The sequence below is a fragment of the Mesoplodon densirostris genome, chromosome 14 (genome assembly GCF_025265405.1).
Source record: "Mesoplodon densirostris isolate mMesDen1 chromosome 14, mMesDen1 primary haplotype, whole genome shotgun sequence".
In the NCBI taxonomy this organism is placed as follows: Eukaryota; Metazoa; Chordata; class Mammalia; order Artiodactyla; family Ziphiidae; genus Mesoplodon; species Mesoplodon densirostris.
Window position 1 is genome coordinate 76,310,548 of NC_082674.1, and position 22,935 is coordinate 76,333,482.

The following is a 22,935-nucleotide window of genomic DNA, read 5'->3' on the forward strand; positions in this document are numbered from 1 at the left end:
GCATCTGAAGTGGGGCAGTCTTGCGGGACTGAGCCCTTACCTTGTGGAGGTCTGTGCTAACTCCAGGAGCTAGTGTCAGAACTGAACTGAATTGTGGATACCTGGTTGGTTTCAAAGAATCAGTGTGGAAAAACAACATGTATTTGGTGTCAGAAAAGAAACACACAGTTGGTGTTAGAGGTGGTGTGAAGAAAAACAAGACAGCTCAGTGTCATTACTATAAAATTTTAAATTATACTTATGGTTTGCATTATATTTCTATTGGACAGCACTGATCTATATATATTGGCACAGAAAATGACCATGCTATATTATGAAATGTGAAAGAAATAGGCCATAAACATGCATATATAGTATGTCCACATCTTAGTAAAGGATCATATATTTTTGGAAGTTAACACAAAGTTAACTGTGGTTTTGTCTCACAACAAATAATAAATACCTATTAATTTTTATGATCAACATTAACCCACAGAACATCTTCATTGTGGGATAACATTCTAGGGCTCAGCTACATAAGAGCACTTCACAGGTCCCCAGAACTATAACACACAGTGTTTTTCCCATACTCTGTCCCTCTAAAATTGAGGCAAATTCTATATCTTAACTCATTCACTAGTCAGTTGATCAAAGACTACATCTTAGTGTTTTCTTATAAATGAAAAAATGTCTGGAAGAAGAAAAAGGAAAGAATAAACAAAAAAGACTAACCTCCAAGTACGTTCTGGGAATAAGACCTTTGTTTCCTTTGGCATTCTTAGCCATCCACCAACCATCAGGGTTTTTTTCAATTATAAGGAGAATTTCCCCTTTCTTAAAGAAAATAAAAGTAAAAATATTTTAACTAAAATTTACCCCTAAATTCAGAATTATAAACATGAAAACTATTTTCAAAAACAGAAGAGCGTCTACTCTTTTTACCATTTTACTACCAGGTAACTTTGATAACAGAATTTTGCCTGACTACCGCTTGCAAATCTTAATTATCACTTATTTTATTTAAACAGATTCAGTCTTTAAAAAGTCAATATCAGGAATATCTAATCCAGGGATACAGGTAGAGTTTTCTAACTATGTTAGGTATGAAAATTTATCCTTCGGTTAGCTTCCAGTCTGTTTCTACTACCTTAAATGTAAGGTCTCCGACTTGCTGAGCTGTAAAATCTCCAACAGCAATGTATTCTCCACTTGTGGCCTCTTCATCATCATCATCATCATCGTCATCATCATCATCATCATCATCATCTTCTTCTTCTTCTTCTTCTTCATCTTCTTCAGCAGAATTGTCATCATCCTCTCCTTCAGTAAGCGCCCCAGTTCTGCAAAAAATAATTCTTTGACAAGGGTCACCTGCAATAACGTATAAGAACAGATCCAGATTGAGTACGAATATAACTTCTACATATAGAACTGGCCTATATTTGGAAGTGGCAAATAAAGGGAATAAAGGGAAAGTGCAACTAACAGTTTCTACCACCTAGCAAAGAATATACGACCGAGGAACTGAGAGTGATGAGGAGTTAATATATCTGAGGAACGTATGTGACCTGGTGAAGCATGTGCTGGACTTGAGGCCAAGAGACTTGCACTGAAATCTTGGATTCATCCATTCAGCAGATGCTGCTTGACCATTATTGTACAGTGATGAGAGCACGGGCTCTGAGTTTAAGTTCTGGTTCTATCTCCTTCTCATTGAGTGACCTTGGATAGGTTTCTTTTAATCTCCCCATTTCTCATTGGTAAAGTGGAGATAATAATAGAACCTGCCTCATAAGGTCATCATGAAGATGAGAGGAGTTACAAACTTGCAAAGTGTTTACAACAGTGTCTGCAGGCTTTCAATAAAAGTCGGCGATGATGATGATGATGATGATGATGATGATGATGATGATATATGTCAGGTTCCATGTCAGACACAGTAGATACAGAGATAAATGAGACACAATTCCCTGTCCTCAAGGAGGACAATGAAACAATCTATCAGACGGATAAGTACTATATAGTTCAACAGATACTGCAATAGAGGTAAACACAGGATACCAAGGAAGCACACAAGGGGGACACCTAACTTCGACTGCATGGGTGGGGATCAGAAAGGCTTAGAATTAGGTCTTGAGGGATGAGTTGGAATTAATCAGGTAAAAGGGGAGTAGAAAGGTAAGGAAGGGAGTGGAGGAAGGAGGCTCAAGATCAGGGAACTTCAAGTAGCTCATGAGTGGTAGGACGAGGCTTGGGAGAAATAAGCAAGAGATGAGACTGAAAAGAGGTGAGCAGAACGTAGCCCATGTGAGCTTTATCTCTAAAGGTATTCCCTAAAAATGAAGGGAAAGGCATGATCTGATCTGCACTTCAGGAAGATGATCAGGTGTCACGTGGGCAAGAGATTGGAAGAAGGGCTAAAGACAAAGATGGCTGTTAAAAGTGAGACATGAAACAGTTTAAACTAAGAATTAGGGATGAAGAGAAAGGTGTTTGGGAAAGATACTGAGGAGGGAAGAGGGAGGAGCTAAAATACTAGCTTGGATAAGTCGTTAAGTCTCCCTGAGCTTTATTTATTCATTCAACATGCAGCATTTACTGGGCACCTACTGTGTGACAGACACTATGTGCTAGGGGTGTAACAATGAACAAAATAGAGGTCTTTGCTCTCCTAATGCTTACATTAGAGAAGCTTATCTTTAAAATGGGATAACAGGGGCTTCCCTGGTGGTGCAGTGGTTGAGAGTCCGCCTGCCAATGCAGGGGACACGGGTTCGAGCCCTGGTCCGGGAAGATCCCACATGCCATGGAGCAACTAAGCCTGTGTGCCACAACTACTGAGCCTGTGCTCTAGAGCCCGTGCTCCACAACAAGAGAAGCCACCGCAATGAGAAACCCACGCACTGCAACGAAGAGTAACCCCCACTTGCCACAACTAGAGAAAGCCCGCACGCAGCAACGAAGAGCCAACACAGCCAAAAATAAATAAATGAAATAAATTTTAAAAAATAAAAAATAAAAAAATAAAATGGGATAACAATACTTTGATGCAAATGGACATTGCTAACCATAAAACTAGCCAAATAGACCCAAATGGCTCTTCTTTATTATGCTAATACAGTAAATTTCAATTAGTGATTTTTCAATGTTAAATTAACCTTGCATTCTAGAATAAATCCCACTTAGTCATGACGTACTGTCATTTTTATATGCCCTGGATTCTATTTGTTAATATTTTATATTGAGTTTGTGCATTCATTCATGAAGGCCTTGTATTTTTCTTATAATACTCATCAGGTTTTGATATTGAAGTTATCTAGCACTCATGAAATGATTTGGGAAATGTTTCTTTTTCAATTCTCTAGAAAGATTTTATAATACTGGTATTATTTCTTACTTAAATGCAGAAATTTATCAGTGAAGCAACCTGAGGGTTTATTCTGTGGAAAGGTTTTAATTATATATTCAACTTTAGTAGATATTTTGGTAGTATTATTAAGATTTTCTATTTATCTTGTGTAAATTGAGTACATTTTATTTTTCAAGGAACTTATTTTATCTAAATTTTCAAATTTATTGGCATTAAGATGTTCATAGTATCTTCATAGTATCTTTTTAATTTCTGTAGACTCTGTAGTGATTAGTTTTCTTCCCTGTTTTATTGTTGCTGTTTTCCTTCTCTTTCTCTTTTCTTAATCAGTCTTGCTTGGAATTTACCCATTTAATTAACTTTTCCAAAAAACCAACTATTGGTTTATTGATTTTATCTACTGTATGTCTGTTTATTATTCACTGTCTTCTGCTCTTTATTATTTCCTTACTTCTATTTTTCTTGGGTTTAATTTGTTATTCTTCTTCTGGCTTCTTAGGTTGGAAACTTCAGTAATTAATTTTCAACTTTTCTAAACTATGCATTTAAAGTCATAAATTTCCCTCTAAACGCTGCTTTAGCTGCAGCCCACAGTTGTATTTTATTATCATTCAAAATATTTTAAGATTTCCATTGTAATATTTTCTTTGATCCCTAGGTTACATAGAAGTATGTGACTTAATTTGAAAACATTTGGAGATTTTTAGTTATTTTTCTGTCATTTGAGTTTTTAAAAAAATTGATATATAATTGACATATACCATTGTATTAGTTTTAGATTGTCACTGAGTTTTAATGTAATTCCAAGTCATCAGACTACACACTACATGATTTCAATCCTTTGACATTTGTTGACAATTGGTTTATGGTCCATTATGATTCATTTTGGTTAACATTACTCATGCACTTGGAAGAGAGGTGTATTATCTAGTTGGATACAGCATTCTACAAACATATTTTTAATTAGGTAAAGGTGGTTAAGGTTTGTGGATTATATAGCTCTCCTTCAGTGCTAACAATTTTTACTTTATACATTGCAAAGCTATGTTATGAGGTGTCTACACATTAGGGATAATTTTTTTCTATTGAATTTATTATTATAAGATGTATTATTATTTATTTTATAAGATTATTATTATTTTTATTATTATAAGATGTATTTTTATTTTTTATTAGTATAAGATGTATTATTTATAAAAAATTATTATTATTTATTATTATTATAAGATGTATTTTATTATTTTATTATTATTATAAGATGTATTTATCTATTAAATTACTTTTGACCTTAAAGTCTTCTCTGCCTGATACTACTATAGCTGCATCACCTTTGTTTTGGTCAGGGTTAACATGGAATACCTTTTTCCAATCTTTTACTTGTAACCTACCTATGCTGTTTTAAATGGCCCCCAAACATACTGCTGAAATGCTGTGTAGTGTTCCCAAGCACAAGAAGGCTGTGATGTGCCCTAATGGAGAAAATAAGTGTGTTAAGATTTCTTCAGGCATGAATTATAGGGTTGTTGGCTGTATAACAATCCAAATAATCCAAATAATTTTCTTTTTACACATCAACACTGACATTAAAGGCATAGTCCTTATTTTCTTTTTAAAGAATTTTTAAATATATTTATTTATTTTTGGCTATGTTGGGTCTTTGTTGCTGCTCGTGGGCTTTCTCTAGTTGTGGCAAGCGGGGGCTACTCTTCATTGTAGTGCGCGGGCTTCTCATTGCAGTGGCTTCTCTTGTTGCGGAGCACAGGCTCTAGGCGTGCAGGCTTCAGTAGTTGTGGCACGCGGGCTCAGTAGTCGTGGCTCGTGGGCTCTAGAGCACAGGCTCAGTAGTTGTGGCACACGGGCTTAGTTGCTCCGTGGCATGTGGGATCTTCCCAGACCAAGGCTTGAACCCGTGTCCCCTGCATTGGCAGGCGGATTCTTAATCACTGCACCACCGGGGAAGCCCGATCCTTATTTTCTAACATCTGTTTATTTAGCTTTTCCGATCTCTGTTTTATTTCCCCAGCTAGCTTATAAATTACCTGAGAGCAGAGATTATGGCTTCTACTTCTTTACATCTCTCATGGGATCTCACACTTTCTACTATACACAATAAATAAATGTTGACTAATTGTACTGTTACTGCCATTTGTTTTTATCTATATATGACTTTATTCTGAGTCAAACATTAAAACTGCTGGCGGCATAATATCTGAAAGAAAGAAAGGAAGGAAGGGAGCATACTCAGCGACATTTTCTCTACTTATGGACACAGCAAGTTCCTGCAGTTGGTGGGTAAGCTTATCCAAAAGATTGTGTTCCTCCTCTTTCTTCTGATTGTAACTCCCAACAGGGGCAGGTTCATCAGCCTATGAGAGAATATAAGTCTATTTCACTAAAAAAATAAAAATAAAATTTCAGTTTCCGATTACATTTATTTTAAAAGTAAAAAACTCCAATAAGTGCTAAAAGACAAAGCAAATATTGATATGAGACTATGCCTACCTTAGAGAAATAAGTTTAAAAGAAATGTAGATTATTATGTTGGAATGCAAACCACATGACAAAATAAAAGTATACCTCCTGTTTTTTTGTTTTGTTTTCTTGCTTGGTATGGCAGCCCCTCTATAGTCAGTAAGGGACAGGTTCCAGACAGAGGACCGGCTTTGGAGTCAAAAACACAAGTGCCAAGTCCAAGTTCTGCCACTTACTGGCAGTGAGACTGGGGAAGCTGCTTCACCTTTGGAAGGCTCAGTTTCCTCATTTGTGAAACAGGAATAGTTAGGTTTTCAAATTTAGGGTCAGTCTGCCTCCGGAATTACAGTTTTGTGTCACTGGAGAAATGCAGAAGAGACACTCAGTGACCACTTGTCTCAGACGCAGTAAAGGAGATTCACATGCAGGCAGGCAGATGACTTTCAAATGCCTTCCACCCTAAATGCTCTGTGAGTCTCTGGCCCGGACACCTAGCTGAAGCTCAGGCGCATATTAAAAGAGGAAATCCTGATGGGAACTGCCCAGAGTAAATTCTAGTTTGCCCTGTTTCTGCAGAGTCACCAATATCAGGGCTGCCATGTGATATAAGAAGTTTCTCTACCACTTACCCTCAGGGCCAGATTATGTACTCTCCCCACAATGTAATTAAAATGAAATAATTCTAAACTGTAAAACACAAAACTTACTCAATGCAAAAATAAAAATAGCTCCTTCCGGGTTTTTCCGAGTCCTCAATGCTGGGTGAGTTCATTAAAGCTGAACTTTTACCAGGATTTGGAGCCCTGGCTTTTCTGCTCCCAAGCACATTCAGTAAGCCCATCGGGCAGGTCAGCACTGACCACAGTTACACTTCATAACTTAAGTGAACCCAGGAACTTACCCCCTCTAATGAACTTCCACTTAACAAAATATTTGGGTAAAAACAGAATTTTTTTAACATGATTAACCGTAATACTTACTTTGCTTAATTTTTGAAGAGCATTTTTATTTTCATCTATTGCCTGTTTTAATTGGATACATCTAAATTTTAAAAAAGAAACAAAATATTGATTTTTTAATTGTCAGAAAGAAAAGCTATTTTATAAAATCATACATAAGTCTTTAAGCAGGTAAGGCAATTTCTTTTTTTTTTTTGAAAGCAAGCATCTGCCTTTTAAAAATTAATTAATTAATTAATTAATTTTGGGCTGTGTTGGGTCTTCGTTTCTGTGCGAGGGCTTTCTCTAGTTGTGGCGAGCGAGGGCCACTCTTCATCACGGTGCGCAGGCCTCTCACTGTCGCGGCCTCTCTTGTTGCGGAGCACAGGCTCCAGATGCGCAGGCTCAGTAGTTGTGGCTCACGGGCCTAGTTGCTCCGCGGCATGTGGGATCTTTCTAGACCAGGGCTCGAACCCGTATCCCCTGCATTGGCAGGCAGACTCTCAGCCACTGCACCACTAGGGAAGCCCAGGTAAGGCAATTTCTATTGCATGAATGATGTTTAAAAATTCACATGTAAATGCCTTTCCATTCATTAGCTTGGGTGATGCTCATAGTCAAGATCTCAGGTATGAGGTATGATAACCAGAACTCAGAAAACTTCAGTGACTCTGGGCTTCAGTTTCCTATCTCTAAACTAAGGAAAGCACTGGACTTTAAAAATGCTTCTCCAGCTATAAAATTCCATAAACCTAGGATGCAACCAAGACGACAAAACTAATAATGATAATAACAGCTAAAATTTATTTTTTGCATCACAAATACTGCTAAGCAGTTTACAAGCATCACCTCATTTGAGTCTCATAACAACCCTCACTCCAGTTGAAGAAAGTGAGGTTCTGAAAAGGGACCAGAGCTAGTCAGAGGGAGAGTAGCCATGTGAAGGCAGAGTTTAGGATTCTACAGCTGGCCTCTCCCCGCAACAGCACACTCCCCTCGTGAACATGGCCCATCCATATGGGTACAGTGTTTTAGATATTTCATGGACAGCTCATATAATTTGGCTTAAGTCTTAGACACCCAAATTAGAAGTATGAAAACGACCGAGTTTGGGGTTAGTGGAGGCAAACGATTATATATAGAATGGATAAACAACAAGGTCCTACAGCAAGGCACAGCAAACTATATTCAGTATCCTGAGATAAACCGTAAAGGAAAAGAATATAAAGAAGAATGTATATATAGGTATAACTGAATCACTTTGCTGCACAGCAGAAATTAACACAACACTGTAACTCAACTGTACTTCAATTTTAAAAAAAGAGAGAGAAAAAAATGACTGAAAATGGGCTACAGCTAGTTATGAGTTTTCAAAAATCAAATGTTTTCTCCACCAATAACCTGAAAAAGTCATTATTTTTTATGCTGAGTTATTTTTTTTTTCTTCCAGAGACTCATAAAATGAAATGAGCAGTGAAAAGGGGGACAAAAATCCTTTGTGAAAGAGGCAGAAAAGAGAAGTAGAAACATCAACCCGCAGCTGACCCTGCTAGTTATCTACCCCAAAGCCCTTCTGCCACCCTCCTCCATGCTGGCATGCTTGGCCTCCCACTGACACGCAAGTGCTCAGCCTCCACTGCAGGTAGGGTGCGTGTATGGCCCAGCACTGGCCAATGATACATAAAAGAAATGTGTTGGGCAGTTCCTCCCATTTTATTCTCCCTGATGGAGCAGGTAAAGAACCATCACCCTTTCTGCTTTTAGGTAATGATGACTGGGGACTTTGTAATGGTATGCAGGGCTGTCACGGACAAGCTGAATATGACAGAGCAAAATGACGGGAAGGGCTGGTCCTTGAGACCTATATACACAACAGTAGAAGAACCCATGGCAACTCTCTAGAATAATCAGCTTAGTCCCTCATTCTTAAAAAAAAAAAGATAATCCAAGGACCATTGGGCATAATGAAGAAAACTAGCAACATGGAATATAAAATTTAAGACTAACCAAAAGGAAACAAATAAAAAAATCTGAGCCCAGAGGAACCAAAGACAACTCAGAGAACAGAAAAGAACTTTAAAAAAAAAAAAAAAAACTCCCAATCATGGAAGTATTAATGAGATAACCTAAAAACAGGAACACAATGCTAGAAAAAAGAAAAATTAAAGAACAAGGAAAAAGACTTGTAAATTAACAATACAGCTGCTGAAATAAAACATCTACGGAAAAGTTAAAAGAAAAAGTTGGCTGCTCTCGCCTTCTGAGATGGCCCACACTCTGTGGAGTGTGTTTCTCTCTAAATAAATCCACGTCTTACCTATCACTTTGTCTCTCACTGAATTCTTTCTGCAGTGAGACATCAAGAACCTGAGCTTCATTAAGTCCTGAAACCAGGTGTGTGATCTCAGTTAAAAGAAGTCCCAAGCTGGGTTTTGGCTGGGTCTGAGACCTGGCCCATGGGTTCAAATCCCAACCTGAGTTGCACGGTTTCAGAAGGTTTGAGGAAAAGGAACACTGAGAAAGGCTTGTGCAAGGTCAGGATTGGCTAAGATAAGACTGAATTTAGGGACTTCCCTGGCGGTCCAGTGGTTAGGACTCCGCACTTCTACTGCAGGGGACACGGGTTCGATCCCTGGTCAGGGAATTAAGATCCCACAAGCCAAAAAAAAAAAAAAAAGTGTCAAGAGAACCTCTCAGGCATAAACAAAAAAACAAAGAAACAAAAACTAGTGGGGAGAGACCTAGAGGAAAATTCCAGGAGGTTCAATACCTGACTCAAAGGTGTTTCAGGAAGAAACAAACAGAAGTAAAAAAATTATCTTTTAGTAAAAGAAACTCTCCCGGAGCCCATGAGAGACAAGAGTTTTCAAACTGAAAAGACCCCTTGAGTGTTGAGAAGAATTCAAACAACACCTAAATACACCATGACAAAATTTCAAAACACCAAGGCCGAGAAGAAAAGCCTCAAACAGAGATCAATTACAAAGGAATGACCATGAAACTTGGCAGCATCACTGGGTGTAAAGGAACCAGACAATGTCTTCAAAGGTTTAAGTACAAAAATTTTTTACTCCATATCTACCCAGTTATTAATCAAACGTAAGGGTTGAATGTTGTTTTCAGACATGCAAATATCAGTGTGTATTTTAAAATGACTGTGAGGGGATCTTTTTATACACAGAGAAGACTATTACTTGGGTATAAAAATAATTATTAGCTTATTAAAATAAAATTAAAAAATCTAGTTTTCCCTGGTACTTCAATTCAGCATATAACTCTCATTCTATATTAAAATCTAGTAAAGCAAGGACAATTACCTTCTCTTTTTCTTTCATTATTGTTTGATTAATTCAACTTGAGCTAAATTCCTCAAATAATCAATCCTACTAATGAAGGTAGTTAATTAAATTCCCACATCTTAAAATTGATTTAAATTTTATTTTGCTTTTAAGCACTCTGAATGCCTGACTTAAGCAAAATTTTTTCAAATGTTCTAATGAATCATTTAAACTAGCAGCACAAATCTCACATCCATTTGAATGTTATAAATTCTTTAAATACCCAAAGCATACAGATTATTTTAATGATGTCCTAAACTTAATACAAAAGTAATAATAGTCTAATTTGATTTAGTTCATCATGTCTATGTAATTTTAAACTCTAGTTAATTTTAAACTCTCCCAAGGATTAAAAAGAAAATTCAAAACAAAACAAAAAACAATCATCCATCATGAGAACAGTTTTCCCATCTCAAGAGAGCTAAGGTCACCATCCCAAGCAAGGCAGAATTGCTAATAGACAGAGACTTCTGACAGGTCACAGGATCTGGGGCTATATAGGCCAAGGACTTACCATAATTTGGCCTAAGCCACTGATGTTCACTCTGAGCTGTTTTTATAGTTGCTGTCACAACAGCAAGTCCATAACCTTCAGGCTTAGGTTGTTTGCTCTTAGACCCAAATTATACCATGACATAATTCTTGCATTTGATTCAAATGGACCAAAGGCTGCAACTCCACTGAGACTGTAGTGAAGTTCCTTCTCTTGCTTAACTAAATTCTGCATTTCTTGGACAAGTTTCTAGGAACATACAGCCCACCAAAACTGAATCAAAAAGAGCTAGATAATTTGAACAGACCAACCACTAGAGGTGAAATAGAATCTATAATTTTAAAAACTCCCTGCAAACAAAAGTCCAGGACCAAATGGCTTCACTGGGGAGTTCTACCAAGCATACAAAAAAGAACTATACTGATCCTTCTCAAACTCTTCCAAAAGACTGAAGAGGAGGGAACACTCCCAAAGTCATTCTATGAAACCACCATCACCCTGATACCAAAATGAGACAAGGATAACACCAAAAAAGAAAATTACTGGCCAATATCTTTGACGAATATAGATACAAAAATTCTTAACAAAATATTAGCAAACCGAATCCAACAACACATAAAGAAGATCATACACCACGATCAAGTTGTCAGGGTCACATAGATGGTTCAACATATGCAAATCAATGTGATACACCACAACAACAAAAGAAAAGACAAAAACCACATGATCATCTCAATCGATGCAGAAAAAGCATTTGATAAAATTCAACATTTATTCATGATAAAAACTCTTACCAAGGAGCTTCCCTGGTGGTGCAGTGGTTGGGAGTCCGCCTGCCGATGCAGGGGACACGGGTTCGTGCCCCGGTCTGGGAAGATCCCACATGCCATGGAGCGGTTGGGCCCGTGAGCCATGGCCGCTGAGCCTGTGCACCTGAAGCCTGTGCTCCGCAACGGAAGAGGCCACAACAGTGAGAGGCCCGCGTACCGCAAAAAAGGAAAAAAAAAACCTCTTACCAAGGAACTTCCCTGGTGGTGCAGTGGTTAAGAATCTGCCTGCCAATACAGGGGACATGGGTTCGATCCCTGGTCTAGGAAGATCCCACATGCCGCAGAGCAACTAAGCCCATGCACCACAACTACTGAGCCTGAGCTCTAGAACCTGCGAGCCACAACTACTGAGCCCATGAGCTGCAACGAGTGAGCCCACATGCCACAACTACTGAGGCTGTGTGCTGCAACTACTGAAGTCTGCGTGCCTAGAGCCCGTGCTCCACAACAGGAGAAGCCACCACAATGAGAAGCCCACGCACTGCAACAAAGAGTAGCCCCCGACTCACCGCAAATAGCGAACGCCCATGCGCAGCAACGAAGACCCAACGCAGCCAAAAGTAAATAATAAATAAATAAAATTTAAAAAAAACAAAGAAAAACCTCTTACCAAAATGGGTATAGAGGCAACATATCTCAACATAATAAAAGCTACTTATGACAAACCCACAGCCAACATAATACTCAATGGTGAAAAGCTGACAGCCTTCCCACTAAAATCTGGAACAAGACAAGGATGCCCACTCTCACCACTTCTATTCAACATAGTATTAGAAGTCCTAGCCACAACAATCAGACAAGAGAAAGAAATAAAACGTATCCAGATTGAAAGAGAAGAGGTAAAATTGTCATTATATGCAGATCACATGATATTATATATAGAAAACCTTTAAAGACTCCACACAAAAACTACTGGAACTGATAAAGAAATTCAGCAAGGTAGCAGGATACGAGATTAACATACAGAAATCAGTTGCATTTCTTTACACTAATGATGAAATATCAGAAACGGAAAATGAAAAATTTATATATATCAGAAAGGGAAAGTAAAAAAAAAAAAGTCCCTTTTAAAATCACATCAAAAGGGACTCCCCTGGTGGTGCAGTGGTTAAGAATCTGCCTGCCAATGCAGGGCACACGGGTTCAAGCCCTGGTCCGGGAAGATCCCACATGCCACGGAACAACTAAGTCCATGCGCCACAACTACTGAGCCTGCGCTCTAGAGCCCGTGAGCCACAACTATTCAGCCCACGTGCCACAACTACTGAAGCCCGTGTGCCTAGAGCCCGAGCTCTGCAGCAAGAGAAGCCACCACGATGAGAAACCTGCGTATTGCAACAAAGAGTAGCCCCCGCTCGCCACAACTAGAGAAAGCCCACGCACACCAACGAAGACCCAACAAGGAAGATCCAATGCAGCCAAAAATAAATAAATAAATTTATTTTAAAAAAATCACATCAAAAAAATAATAAAATACTTAGGAATAAACCTGAGTAAGGAGGTGAAAGACTTATGCTGAGAACTATAAAACACTGATAAAGGAAACTGAAGATGATTCAAAGAAATAGAAAGAATATTATTAATTTAACTGGAAGAATTACTATTGGATTAATTAGATTGGAAGAATTAATATTATTAAAATGACCATGCTACCCAAAGCAATCTACAGATTTGATGCAATCCCTATCAAATTACCCATGACGTTTTTCACAGAACTAGAACAAGTAATCCTAAAAGGTATATGGAACCATGAAAGACCCAGAATTGCCAAAGCAATCCTGAGGAAAAAGAACAAAGCAGGAGGCTTAACCCTCCCAGACTTCAGACAATACTACAAAGCTAAAGTAATCAAAACAGCATGGTACTGGCACAAAAACAGACATATGGGTCAATGGAACAGAATAGAGAGCCCAGAAATAAACCCACACACCTACAGTCAATTAATCTTCAATGAAGGAGGCAAGAATATACAATGGAGAAAAGACAGTCTCTTCAGCAAGCGGTACTGGGAAAGCTGGACAGCTGCGTGTAAATCAATGAAGTTAGAACATACACTCACAATATACACAAAAATAAACTCAAAATGGCTTAAAGACTTAAATATAAGACATAGAACCACAAAACTCCTGGAAGAGAACATAGGCAAAACATTCTCTGACATAAATTGTAGCAATGTTTTCTTAGGTCAGTCTCCCAAGGCAATAGAAATAAAAACAAAAATAAACAAATGGGACCTAATCAAACTTACAAGCTTTTCCACAGAAAAGGAAACCATAAACAAAACGAAATGACAACCTATGGACTGGGAGAAAATATTTGCAAATGATGCAACCAACAAGGGCTTAATTTCCAAAATATACATACAGCTCATACAACTCAGTAACAAGAAAACAAACAACCCAGTCAAAAAACGGGCAGAAGACCTAAATAGACATTTTTCCAAAGAAGATATACAAATGGCCAATAGGCACATGAAAAGATGTTCAAAATCACTAATTATTAGAGAAATGAAAATCAAAACTACAATGATGTACCACCTCACACTGGTCAGAATGGCCATGATTAAAAAGTCTACAAAAAAACAAATGCTGGAGAGGGTATGGAGAAAAGGGAACCCTCCTACACTGTTGGTGGGAATGTAAATTGGTGCAGCCACTATGGAAAACAGTATGGAGGTTCCTCAAAAAACTAAAAATAAAGCTGCCCTATGATCCAGCAATCCCACTCCTGGGCATATATCCAGACAAAACTCTAATTTGAAAAGATACATGCATCCCTCTGTTCACAGCAGCACTATTTACAATAGCCAAGACATGGAAGCAACCTAAATGTCCATCAACAGATGAATGGATACAGAAGATGTTATATATATATATATACACACACACACACATGCACACACACACACACAGTGGAACACTACTCAGCCACAAAAAAGAATGACATACTGCCATTTGCAGCAACATGGATGAACCTAGAGATTATCATATTAAGTAAGTCAGAAAGAGAAAGAAAAATACCATATGATAACACTTATATGTGGAATCTAAAATATGACACAAATGAACTTATCAGTGAAACAGAAACTGACTCACAGCCATAGAGAACAGACTTGTGGTTGCCAAGGGAGGGGTGGGGGTGTGGGGGAGGGATGGATTCGGAGTTTGGGACTAGCAGATGCAAACTATTATGTATAGGATGGATAAACAGCAAGGTCCTACTGCATAGCACAGAGAACTACATTCAATATCCTGTGATAAACCATAATGGAAAGAATATGAAAAAGAACACACATATATATATATGCACACATACACATATATATGTATCACTGAACCACTTTGCTGTACACCAGAAACTAACATAACATTGTAAGTCAACTATACTTGAATTTAATTAATTAATTAAATATATCTATAAATTCTGCATTTATCTTAAAACATTTTTATTGCCTTCCCACTTTAATGTCTTATAGCTAAGTAATGTTAGACATATTAACTAACCACTGTGAACCTTAATTTTCTCATCTATATTAATGAGTATCTCAAAATGTTATTGTAAAAATTAATTAAGAAAAAGTTTTTAGAGTATGGACCACACTGCTTGGTACACACAGAGTACAAAATAAATGTAAGCTGCCCCTTTTTAACATTTGTAATTCTCTATTTAGTCTTATCATTCCAACATTTAGACTAGGTAGACATAGATAATTAGAAGAAATATTGTAAAATACATTTTGGAAAATTTCATTCATTGTTACCTCAATATTACTTCCCATTATTATTTTGTCTTTTTAGAAATGTTATTAATTAAAAAAGGAAATAATTCCTCAATTTCAATGCTGTAAATACTGCTCACTGAAATGTCAGTATAGTCCTTACAAAGCTAACATAATTTCATATGCTTTACCTTTGGTAAATATCTCGCCTTTTACTGGCTTCTAGAGCTCCTTTCAATCGACTCTCAGAAAGCAAATCATCAACCTACAATAAATGGAGACTGTTTAAAATATCATATTGTTAAATACCATATAACCTCAGGAAATAAAATTTTAATTCTTTTTTCCCAACATTTTATAATGAATACTTTTAAATATACAATAAAGTTGAAAGAACTTTATAGTGAACATCCAAATACCCACCACCTAGATTCTACCATTAATATTTTACTATACTCTTATGACCCATCTATTCATCAATTCATCTTATTTTTTATGTATTTCAAAGTGAACTACAATCATCAATATATTTCCCCTTAATACACCATGGGTATCACTAACTAGAGTTCAATATTTGGTGTAAAAGTTACATACAAATGAAATGTACAAATCTTAAGTATACATTTACTGAGTTTTGGCAAATGCATACACCATGTAATCCAAACCCCTATCAACGTACAGAAAATTACCATTACTCCAGAAAGTATGTACTCATTTGTGTAATCATTTCACAAGAATGTTTTTGAGATACTTCCATATTGTTGTGTGTATCATTAGTTTATTCCTTCTTATTGCTGAGTAGTATTCATTATATGAATAAACCACATTTTAAATCCTCATTCTTACATCTTATATTGTGATTTAGTAATTTCCAAGCACTACGTTTAACTTTGCCAACATACCCACAAAAGAGGCACATACATCTTTTGCATTCTATAGATATTGTGGAGAAGATAAAGTGGATGAAAAAAGAGAAATAAAAATTCTCTACTCTTGCCATTTTGCATCTGTCTGTTATTTACAAAATTCACACACATGGTAACAGAGTTGGTCATCACATGCATGACCCAGATGGGCACCTGATCACTTGTCCCATGGATACCAAGTTGGAAATATGTTCCATTTTTTGCTTCAGGTATCTTCCATGGAGCCAGGGAAGAATGAGCTCACACTACCTACAGAGTCCTTCACAGACATGCAGGGTATCAAAAGGCTCCGGAGCCAGTTTGTCTCCGACTTGAATAATCCTGGCAATAGTTTGCTTTGTTACATCTTTGTAATAATGATAATTTTTTTAGTTTACTTCTACATTTCCTGGTTCTCTCAATGTCTCACTAAATTTAAAATTAAATACAAAACCATATTAAGCATCTGGCCAAAGCTTAGCTTAAGTCAATGTCACATCAAGTTTTATTTTTATTTCTACCAGAAGAGTATTCTATTTTGTTGTACCACTATAATTCCAATAGAGTCCATTAAGAAACATTTATCCATCCCATCTTTTGTACTTTTTAAGTGAAAGTCCAAAAGTGGATAAAATATGAGCATTCAGTACATCTCTTACCTGCTAAAGTTTATAAAATAATTCTATTTAGTGGAAACTATTTGGTAATAGATCAAATGAAAAATAAAAAGTAAAATTAGCAAAGTAAAAGAGGAATTTCAGAAAATAAATTAACAACCCATTAATTACTACTTGCTTTTTTCTTAAAAAAAATTTTTTTTCTTGGCCATGCCACGTGGCCTGTGGGATCCTAGTTCCCCGACCAGGGATTGAACCAGGACCCTCAGCAGTGAAAGCGTGGAGTCCCAACCACTGGACCACCAGGGAATTCCCTTCCTTAATTTTTTTTTAAAGATTTTTTTTTAAACGTGGACCATTTTTAAAGTCTTTATTGAATTTGTTACAATATTGCTTCTGTTTTATGTTCTGTTTTTTTGGCCCCCAAGCATGTGGGATCCTTGTTCCCCGACCAGGGGTTGAACCCACACCCCCTGCACTGGAAGGCGAAGTCTTAACAAATGGACCGCCAGGGAAGTCTCCCCACCCCAACCCAAAATTATGAAAATATCAAAAATTATGAAGCGAAACATAATAGTCATTAGTATTCTGCCACATAGAGTTACCATGCTGGCATGTTTCCTCCCATCTTTTTTTCTATGTATATTACATATAAAATTTTTAAACTGAAATACTGTATATTCAATTTTATATTCTTTTTCTAACTTGACATTTTATCACAAATATTTTCCCTAACATGTTAAAAATCTCCTTAAAATTTTAATCTCAGTATTATATCCCAACATGTTATTTATCCATTCCCCTACTACTGATCATTTAAGTTGCATCCAGCCTTTTGTATTATAAGTAATACTATGATGAATACCTCCATACCTCAACCTGTGTCTCAATTTTTTATTATTATGTACGGTAAATTCCTGGAAATGTAATTCCCAGCTTAGGAGCATGAATACTTGCTACATCTTGTCAAACCACTTTCCAGAAATGCTGTGCCTTATACCCTGCAGCAGTGTAAGTGCCTGTTTCATCACAGCCTCGCCAATACCGGGTATTGTGATATTTTAAGTGTTTGTTATCTCTTACTTCCTTTGCAATTATTTGATTATCTTTTAAGTTAACTTTTCTCATATTTGTGTGTTACTAGTATTTCTCCTTTAGTTCAAGTCCTTTGCTCATTTGTCAGGTCTTATTTTTCTTATATATTAGGACTATTCCTTGACACCTATTTCGCTTGGATTCATGTGAAGCAAAAACACTCAATAGCTCCACTGGATGAGGGATAAAGGAAAGGGGGCATGAAAAGTGGAGGAGAGTGATGTTGGGCGCAGAAGTGGTTGGAATAATTATTGTTAAAAGTTTAGATTTGGAGGTGAGATGGGTTAAGGGAGTTGTTAGGTTGGAGATGGAGCCGTTAGGGTGAGGTGCGGGGGAGGGCAGCACTTAGTCGATCGTCCCGATTTTCTAGCCTCCCCGGGGTTGGGTTGGGAGTGTGAAGGATTATAATCAGTTTGGTGCTGTGGTCAGTTTGATGCTGGGGGTGGGGTAGGTTACAACTTAGAAAGGGAAGGGGGTTGGGTAGGCTCCCAGGGTTAGGGTGCGACCCAGAGCTCGCCCGTCGCCAGAGCCCAGGTCCCCCACTGGACAGCCAGATGATACCTGCTGCTTCAGCTCCCGATTGCGACGCTGCAGGGACTGGAGGGGATCGCGCTGCCGCCTCGCCAGCATCTCCTTCGCCTTGGCGCGGAGCTCACGCCGGTCGCCAGGGAAACCAAGACGGCGGCACCGGAAGGTGACGCCATCACCGCGCGCCCGCCTCGCAGCCCGACTGCTTGGTGCGGGAAGAGGGTGGGGATGATTCTCCCTCGAGGAAGCCGCTCCGCCAGCCCGCAGGTCCTGAGCTCACTGCCCAGCTACTCACCTTTTTCTCGCCAGTCCCAAAGGATTGGGGTGGAGATGAGGGAGAATGCCCCGCAGCGGCCGAAACTACAAGTTCCATGATACTCAGTACTACCACGACATTCCTCCTGGGGTACTTGGTGTTTTGGCACTTGTTTTCTGACACCAGTTTTTCTAAACTTATCTTAAGATACAATTTAAGCATCTCAATGTCTTAAGTTAACTGCAAGGATAGCTTTCCTATATGGCCTTAATGGGATACGTGGTTCTGGCGCATACTCTCACTTCAAAAAGGCAGTTTAAAATTCTTTGCCACTTGGGATACTGCTGAAGTATCACTTCATTGTAGTTTTGCACATTGTCCATCCTGAGTTCTGGGAGGATGGTGACTCTGCTCTACAACAATTTTGTGAGCACCTAATTATGAGCCCCATTTTACATCTCTCAGGGAGGTTGTAATAACATTTCCCCAAGTGGGACTCAGTCCTATAAATCCAGTTCCCAAACTCTTTCCACTACACCGAATAAGAATGACGACCTGAGCTCACTTTTCAAAGATGAACCATACTGATGTGTTCTTCAGTACAACACACAAGGTAATTCCACAGGCCCAACTGCCATAATATTTGCGATACTTTTTTCTTCAATAAAGAGAAGTGACAAGCGCCCACCGCACTGAATTTTCAGGGTGAACACACCCCCATGTAAGTAACAACCCAGATTTGGATACAGAATGTGACCAGCACCCTAGTAGTCTTCCCCTCCTTCTAGTCCCTGCCCACCTCCACCCCCTACACCAAAAGTAAACACTATCCCAATCTCTAACTGGAAAAATCTGTCTTGCCTCTTTTTGAACTGAATAATGGAATCACGCAGTGTACTGGCATCTTGTCAGGCTTTCATTCAACCTGTTTGTGCAATGAATCTATATCATTGTGTGGGTTGTAGTTTGTTCATCCTCATTGCTCTCTGATGTTTCCTTGTATGACATACTCTAATATACTTATCCATCCTACTCTTTTTTGTATCTCATGTCTTTACTTTGAATTAATTTCTCCATCATGGCTCATGATACTTAAAAGTTCACTTAAACAGCCATAGTTTTTCCATTGAAAATCTAACACCAAATGAGGAAGTAGTAAGTACTATAAAGTATTTTTAGATGGATTAATAAATCGTTACTTCTAAGTGATTTTGTTAGAGGTAAGCAAAAAGAAAAAAACAGCACTAAAGACAACCTGTCATTTATGAAATCCTTATTTATTTTACATGTCTATAAAATTTTTTAAAATCTACCTACTTTATAGGGATTTACATATTTTAAGTGGAAAAGTTACAGGGTCATGAAGATGGTACAATTCTATGTTGGTAAAAATAAACAAAATAAACCCCCTACACGTGTACATATGTATGAGGAAGGGTGCAAAAAAGGTTTATTACTCTTGTTCATCTCGGGTGGAAAGATGCTTTGATTTTATACATTTTTGTACACTATTCAGCATGAGAAGTGTTTATTCCTTATGATTCCTGCATCAGTATCATCAATATCACCTGGGTGACTGTTAGAAATGCATATTCTCAGGCCTCACCATAGACCCACAGGATCAGAATCTAAACTTTGACAATACCCCAGTGTTTCATTTGCACCTTCAAGTTTGAGAAATACCACTTAGGTATTCACCACGCTCTAAGGAATGAGATTACTCAGCTAGCTGCCTTCTTTTTCATTAACTTACATTTCTTTTGACTTGTAATGCTCAGTATAGTCACTTTAGCACTAGTCACTGCTTCTGTTGTCATCCCTTGATGACATTACGAAAATCAGAGTAACCTACAAGACCGTTTTGAAGTGAGGTAGCTGAAACCAAAGCAAACCATGGCCATTGTTTCTCTCGAGAACAAGGTATTTCATAAAACTCGTTATGATTTTCTTCCATCAGTGTGTTACAATGTATATCAACTTTGTGTTACAATGTATATCCACTTTGTGTTACAATGTATATCCACTTTGTGTTACAATGTATATCAACTTTGTGTTACAATGTATACCAACTTTGTGTTACAATGTATATCCACTTTGTGTTACAATGTATATCCACTTTGTGTTACAATGTGTATCCACTTTGTGTTACAATGTGTATCCACTTTGTGTTACAATGTGTATCCACTTTGTGTTACAATGTGTATCCACTTTGTGTTACAATGTATATCCACTTTGTGTTACAATGTGTATCCACTTTGTGTTACAATGTGTATCAACTTTGTGTTACAATGTATACCAACTTTGTGTTACAATGTGTATCAACTTTGTGTTACAGTGTGTATCAACTTTGTGTTACAGTGTATATCAACTTTGTGTTACAGTGTGTATCAACTTTGTGTTACAGTGTGTATCAACTTTGTGTTACAGTGTATATCAACTTTGTGTTACAGTGTATACCAACTTTGTGTTACAATGTATACCCACTTTGTGTTACAATGTATACCCACTTTGTGTTACAATGTGTATCCACTTTGTGTTACAATGTGTATCCACTTTGTGTTACAATGTGTATCCACTTTGTGTTACAGTGTGTATCCACTTTGTGTTACAGTGTGTATCCACTTTGTGTTACAGTGTGTACCAACTTTGTGTTACAGTGTGTACCAACTTTGTGTTACAGTGTATATCAACTTTGTGTTACAGTGTGTATCAACTTTGTGTTACAATGTGTATCAACTTTGTGTTACAGTGTGTATCAACTTTGTGTTACAATGTATATCAGCTTTGTGTTACAGTGTGTATCAGCTTTGTGTTACAGTGTGTATCAGCTTTGTGTTACAATGTATATCAGCTTTGTGTTACAGTGTATATCAGCTTTGTGTTACAGTGTGTATCAACTTTGTGTTACAGTGTGTATCAGCTTTGTGTTACAGTGTGTATCAGCTTTGTGTTACAGTGTATATCAGCTTTGTGTTACAATGTGTATCAACTTTGTGTTACAATGTGTATCAACTGTGTGTTACAATGTGTATCAACTTTGTGTTACAATGTGTATCAACTTTGTGTTACAATGTATATCAACTTTGTGTTACAGTGTATATCAACTTTGTGTTACAGTGTATATCAACTTTGTGTTACAATGTGTATCCACTTTGTGTTACAATGTGTATCCACTTTGTGTTACAATGTGTATCAACTTTGTACTGCTGTCTCACGGGAGATACTGAAAAAGAATTTAATAGCTTCGGAGAGACTCATAGTGTAGAACTAGTGGTTAACATGGAAAATGTAATATCTCCATGGAAGGCAATAGTTTCAGGGAAAAAAGCAAACACATTTAAGTAGGGCAAGGGGTAGACAGCTAGAGGAGAAACAGTGAGAGGCAATGTCGGGGGGGAATTGTCCACCACAGGGCTGGGAACACATGGGCACAGTGTAAAGAGGCAATAGGCAGAAAATGAGGGGCAGATTGAGTGGTGTAGGGTGGCTGAAAACCACGTAAGGACTAGGCAGGCCTCGGGGGTGAACAGCACAGGCCCAGAGGGGCAGGATGAGAGAACACTGGGGTGAGACAGGAGAGGGAGACGAGTGTGTCCGGGTGCTGCACATAAGTAATGGGAAAGGAGTCACATTGGAAAGACCAGGTCCACCAGGAACGTGGCACAAGAACAGGCCCATACAGGCAGAACTGGTCATAACCTAGATGCTTAACCAGGCACATACCAACAGTCTGGAGGCACCGTGGATGTGCCATAAGAAACCTACCTTGTCTCAAAGAGCCTCAACTCTTTGACCCTCCGTGATGAATGGTGACTCAGATACTTCAGCCACCTGCAGCCCAGATGGAATGGAGCTCTAAGAACCAACATTTCAGTCCTTAAGTACTGCATTCACAGAATGCAAATAAAATTGGAAGGAATAAAGCATAACGGCCCTACTAAAATGGAAAAAAAAAAAGCTTTCTGTGGAAACGACTTTCCTGAATATTCTTATGTTAATACGGAGCTGATCCTAAATGTACTGAGAAACAAAATTAATCTTTATAGGAATGAGCAAGGGCAGTGTTCTAGAAAACACCTCTGGAAAATTAAAAATAACCTGGGACTTGGTCACTCACTCTTGATTTTCAGACACAGTGATCCCTCGTTATCATCGGAGGATATTATCCTGGAACCCCAGGAGCTGCCACGGATACCAAAATCCAAGGATGCTCAAGTGCCACGGTTGGCCCTTCCTATCCATGTTTCCGCATGTGCAGACTCAATCAGCCATGGATAGTAAGTGGACAGTGGTCCACTTACATATAGATTTATTGAAAAAAATCTACATATAAGTGAACCTGTGCAATTCAAACCCATGTTCAAGGGTCAACTGTAGTTGGGATTTATCACTAAGG

At 38.0% G+C, this 22,935-nt stretch overlaps 1 protein-coding gene across 9 annotated transcripts in view; it reads right to left on the minus strand.

Annotated features, from left to right (window-relative positions):
- Positions 1–18,420, minus strand: part of NPHP1 (nephrocystin 1) — a 58,948-nt gene extending 40,528 nt beyond the window's left edge. For 6 of the 9 annotated variants that reach the window (XM_060117684.1, XM_060117681.1, XM_060117683.1 and 3 more), the window contains exons 1-6: positions 18,317–18,420; positions 15,330–15,403; positions 6,802–6,862; positions 5,591–5,715; positions 1,127–1,334; positions 712–813 (exon numbers count right to left, since the gene is read on the minus strand). In XM_060117684.1, the coding sequence (XP_059973667.1) occupies positions 712–813; positions 1,127–1,334; positions 5,591–5,715; positions 6,802–6,862; positions 15,330–15,403; positions 18,317–18,385 (639 nt within the window). In that variant the 5' untranslated portion in view covers positions 18,386–18,420. The remainder of the gene's footprint in view (positions 1–711; positions 814–1,126; positions 1,335–5,590; positions 5,716–6,801; positions 6,863–15,329; positions 15,404–18,316) is intronic. The other 3 variants (XM_060117686.1, XM_060117685.1, XM_060117682.1) reach the window with 1 other exon arrangement.
- Positions 18,421–22,935: the final 4,515 nt, after the last annotated feature.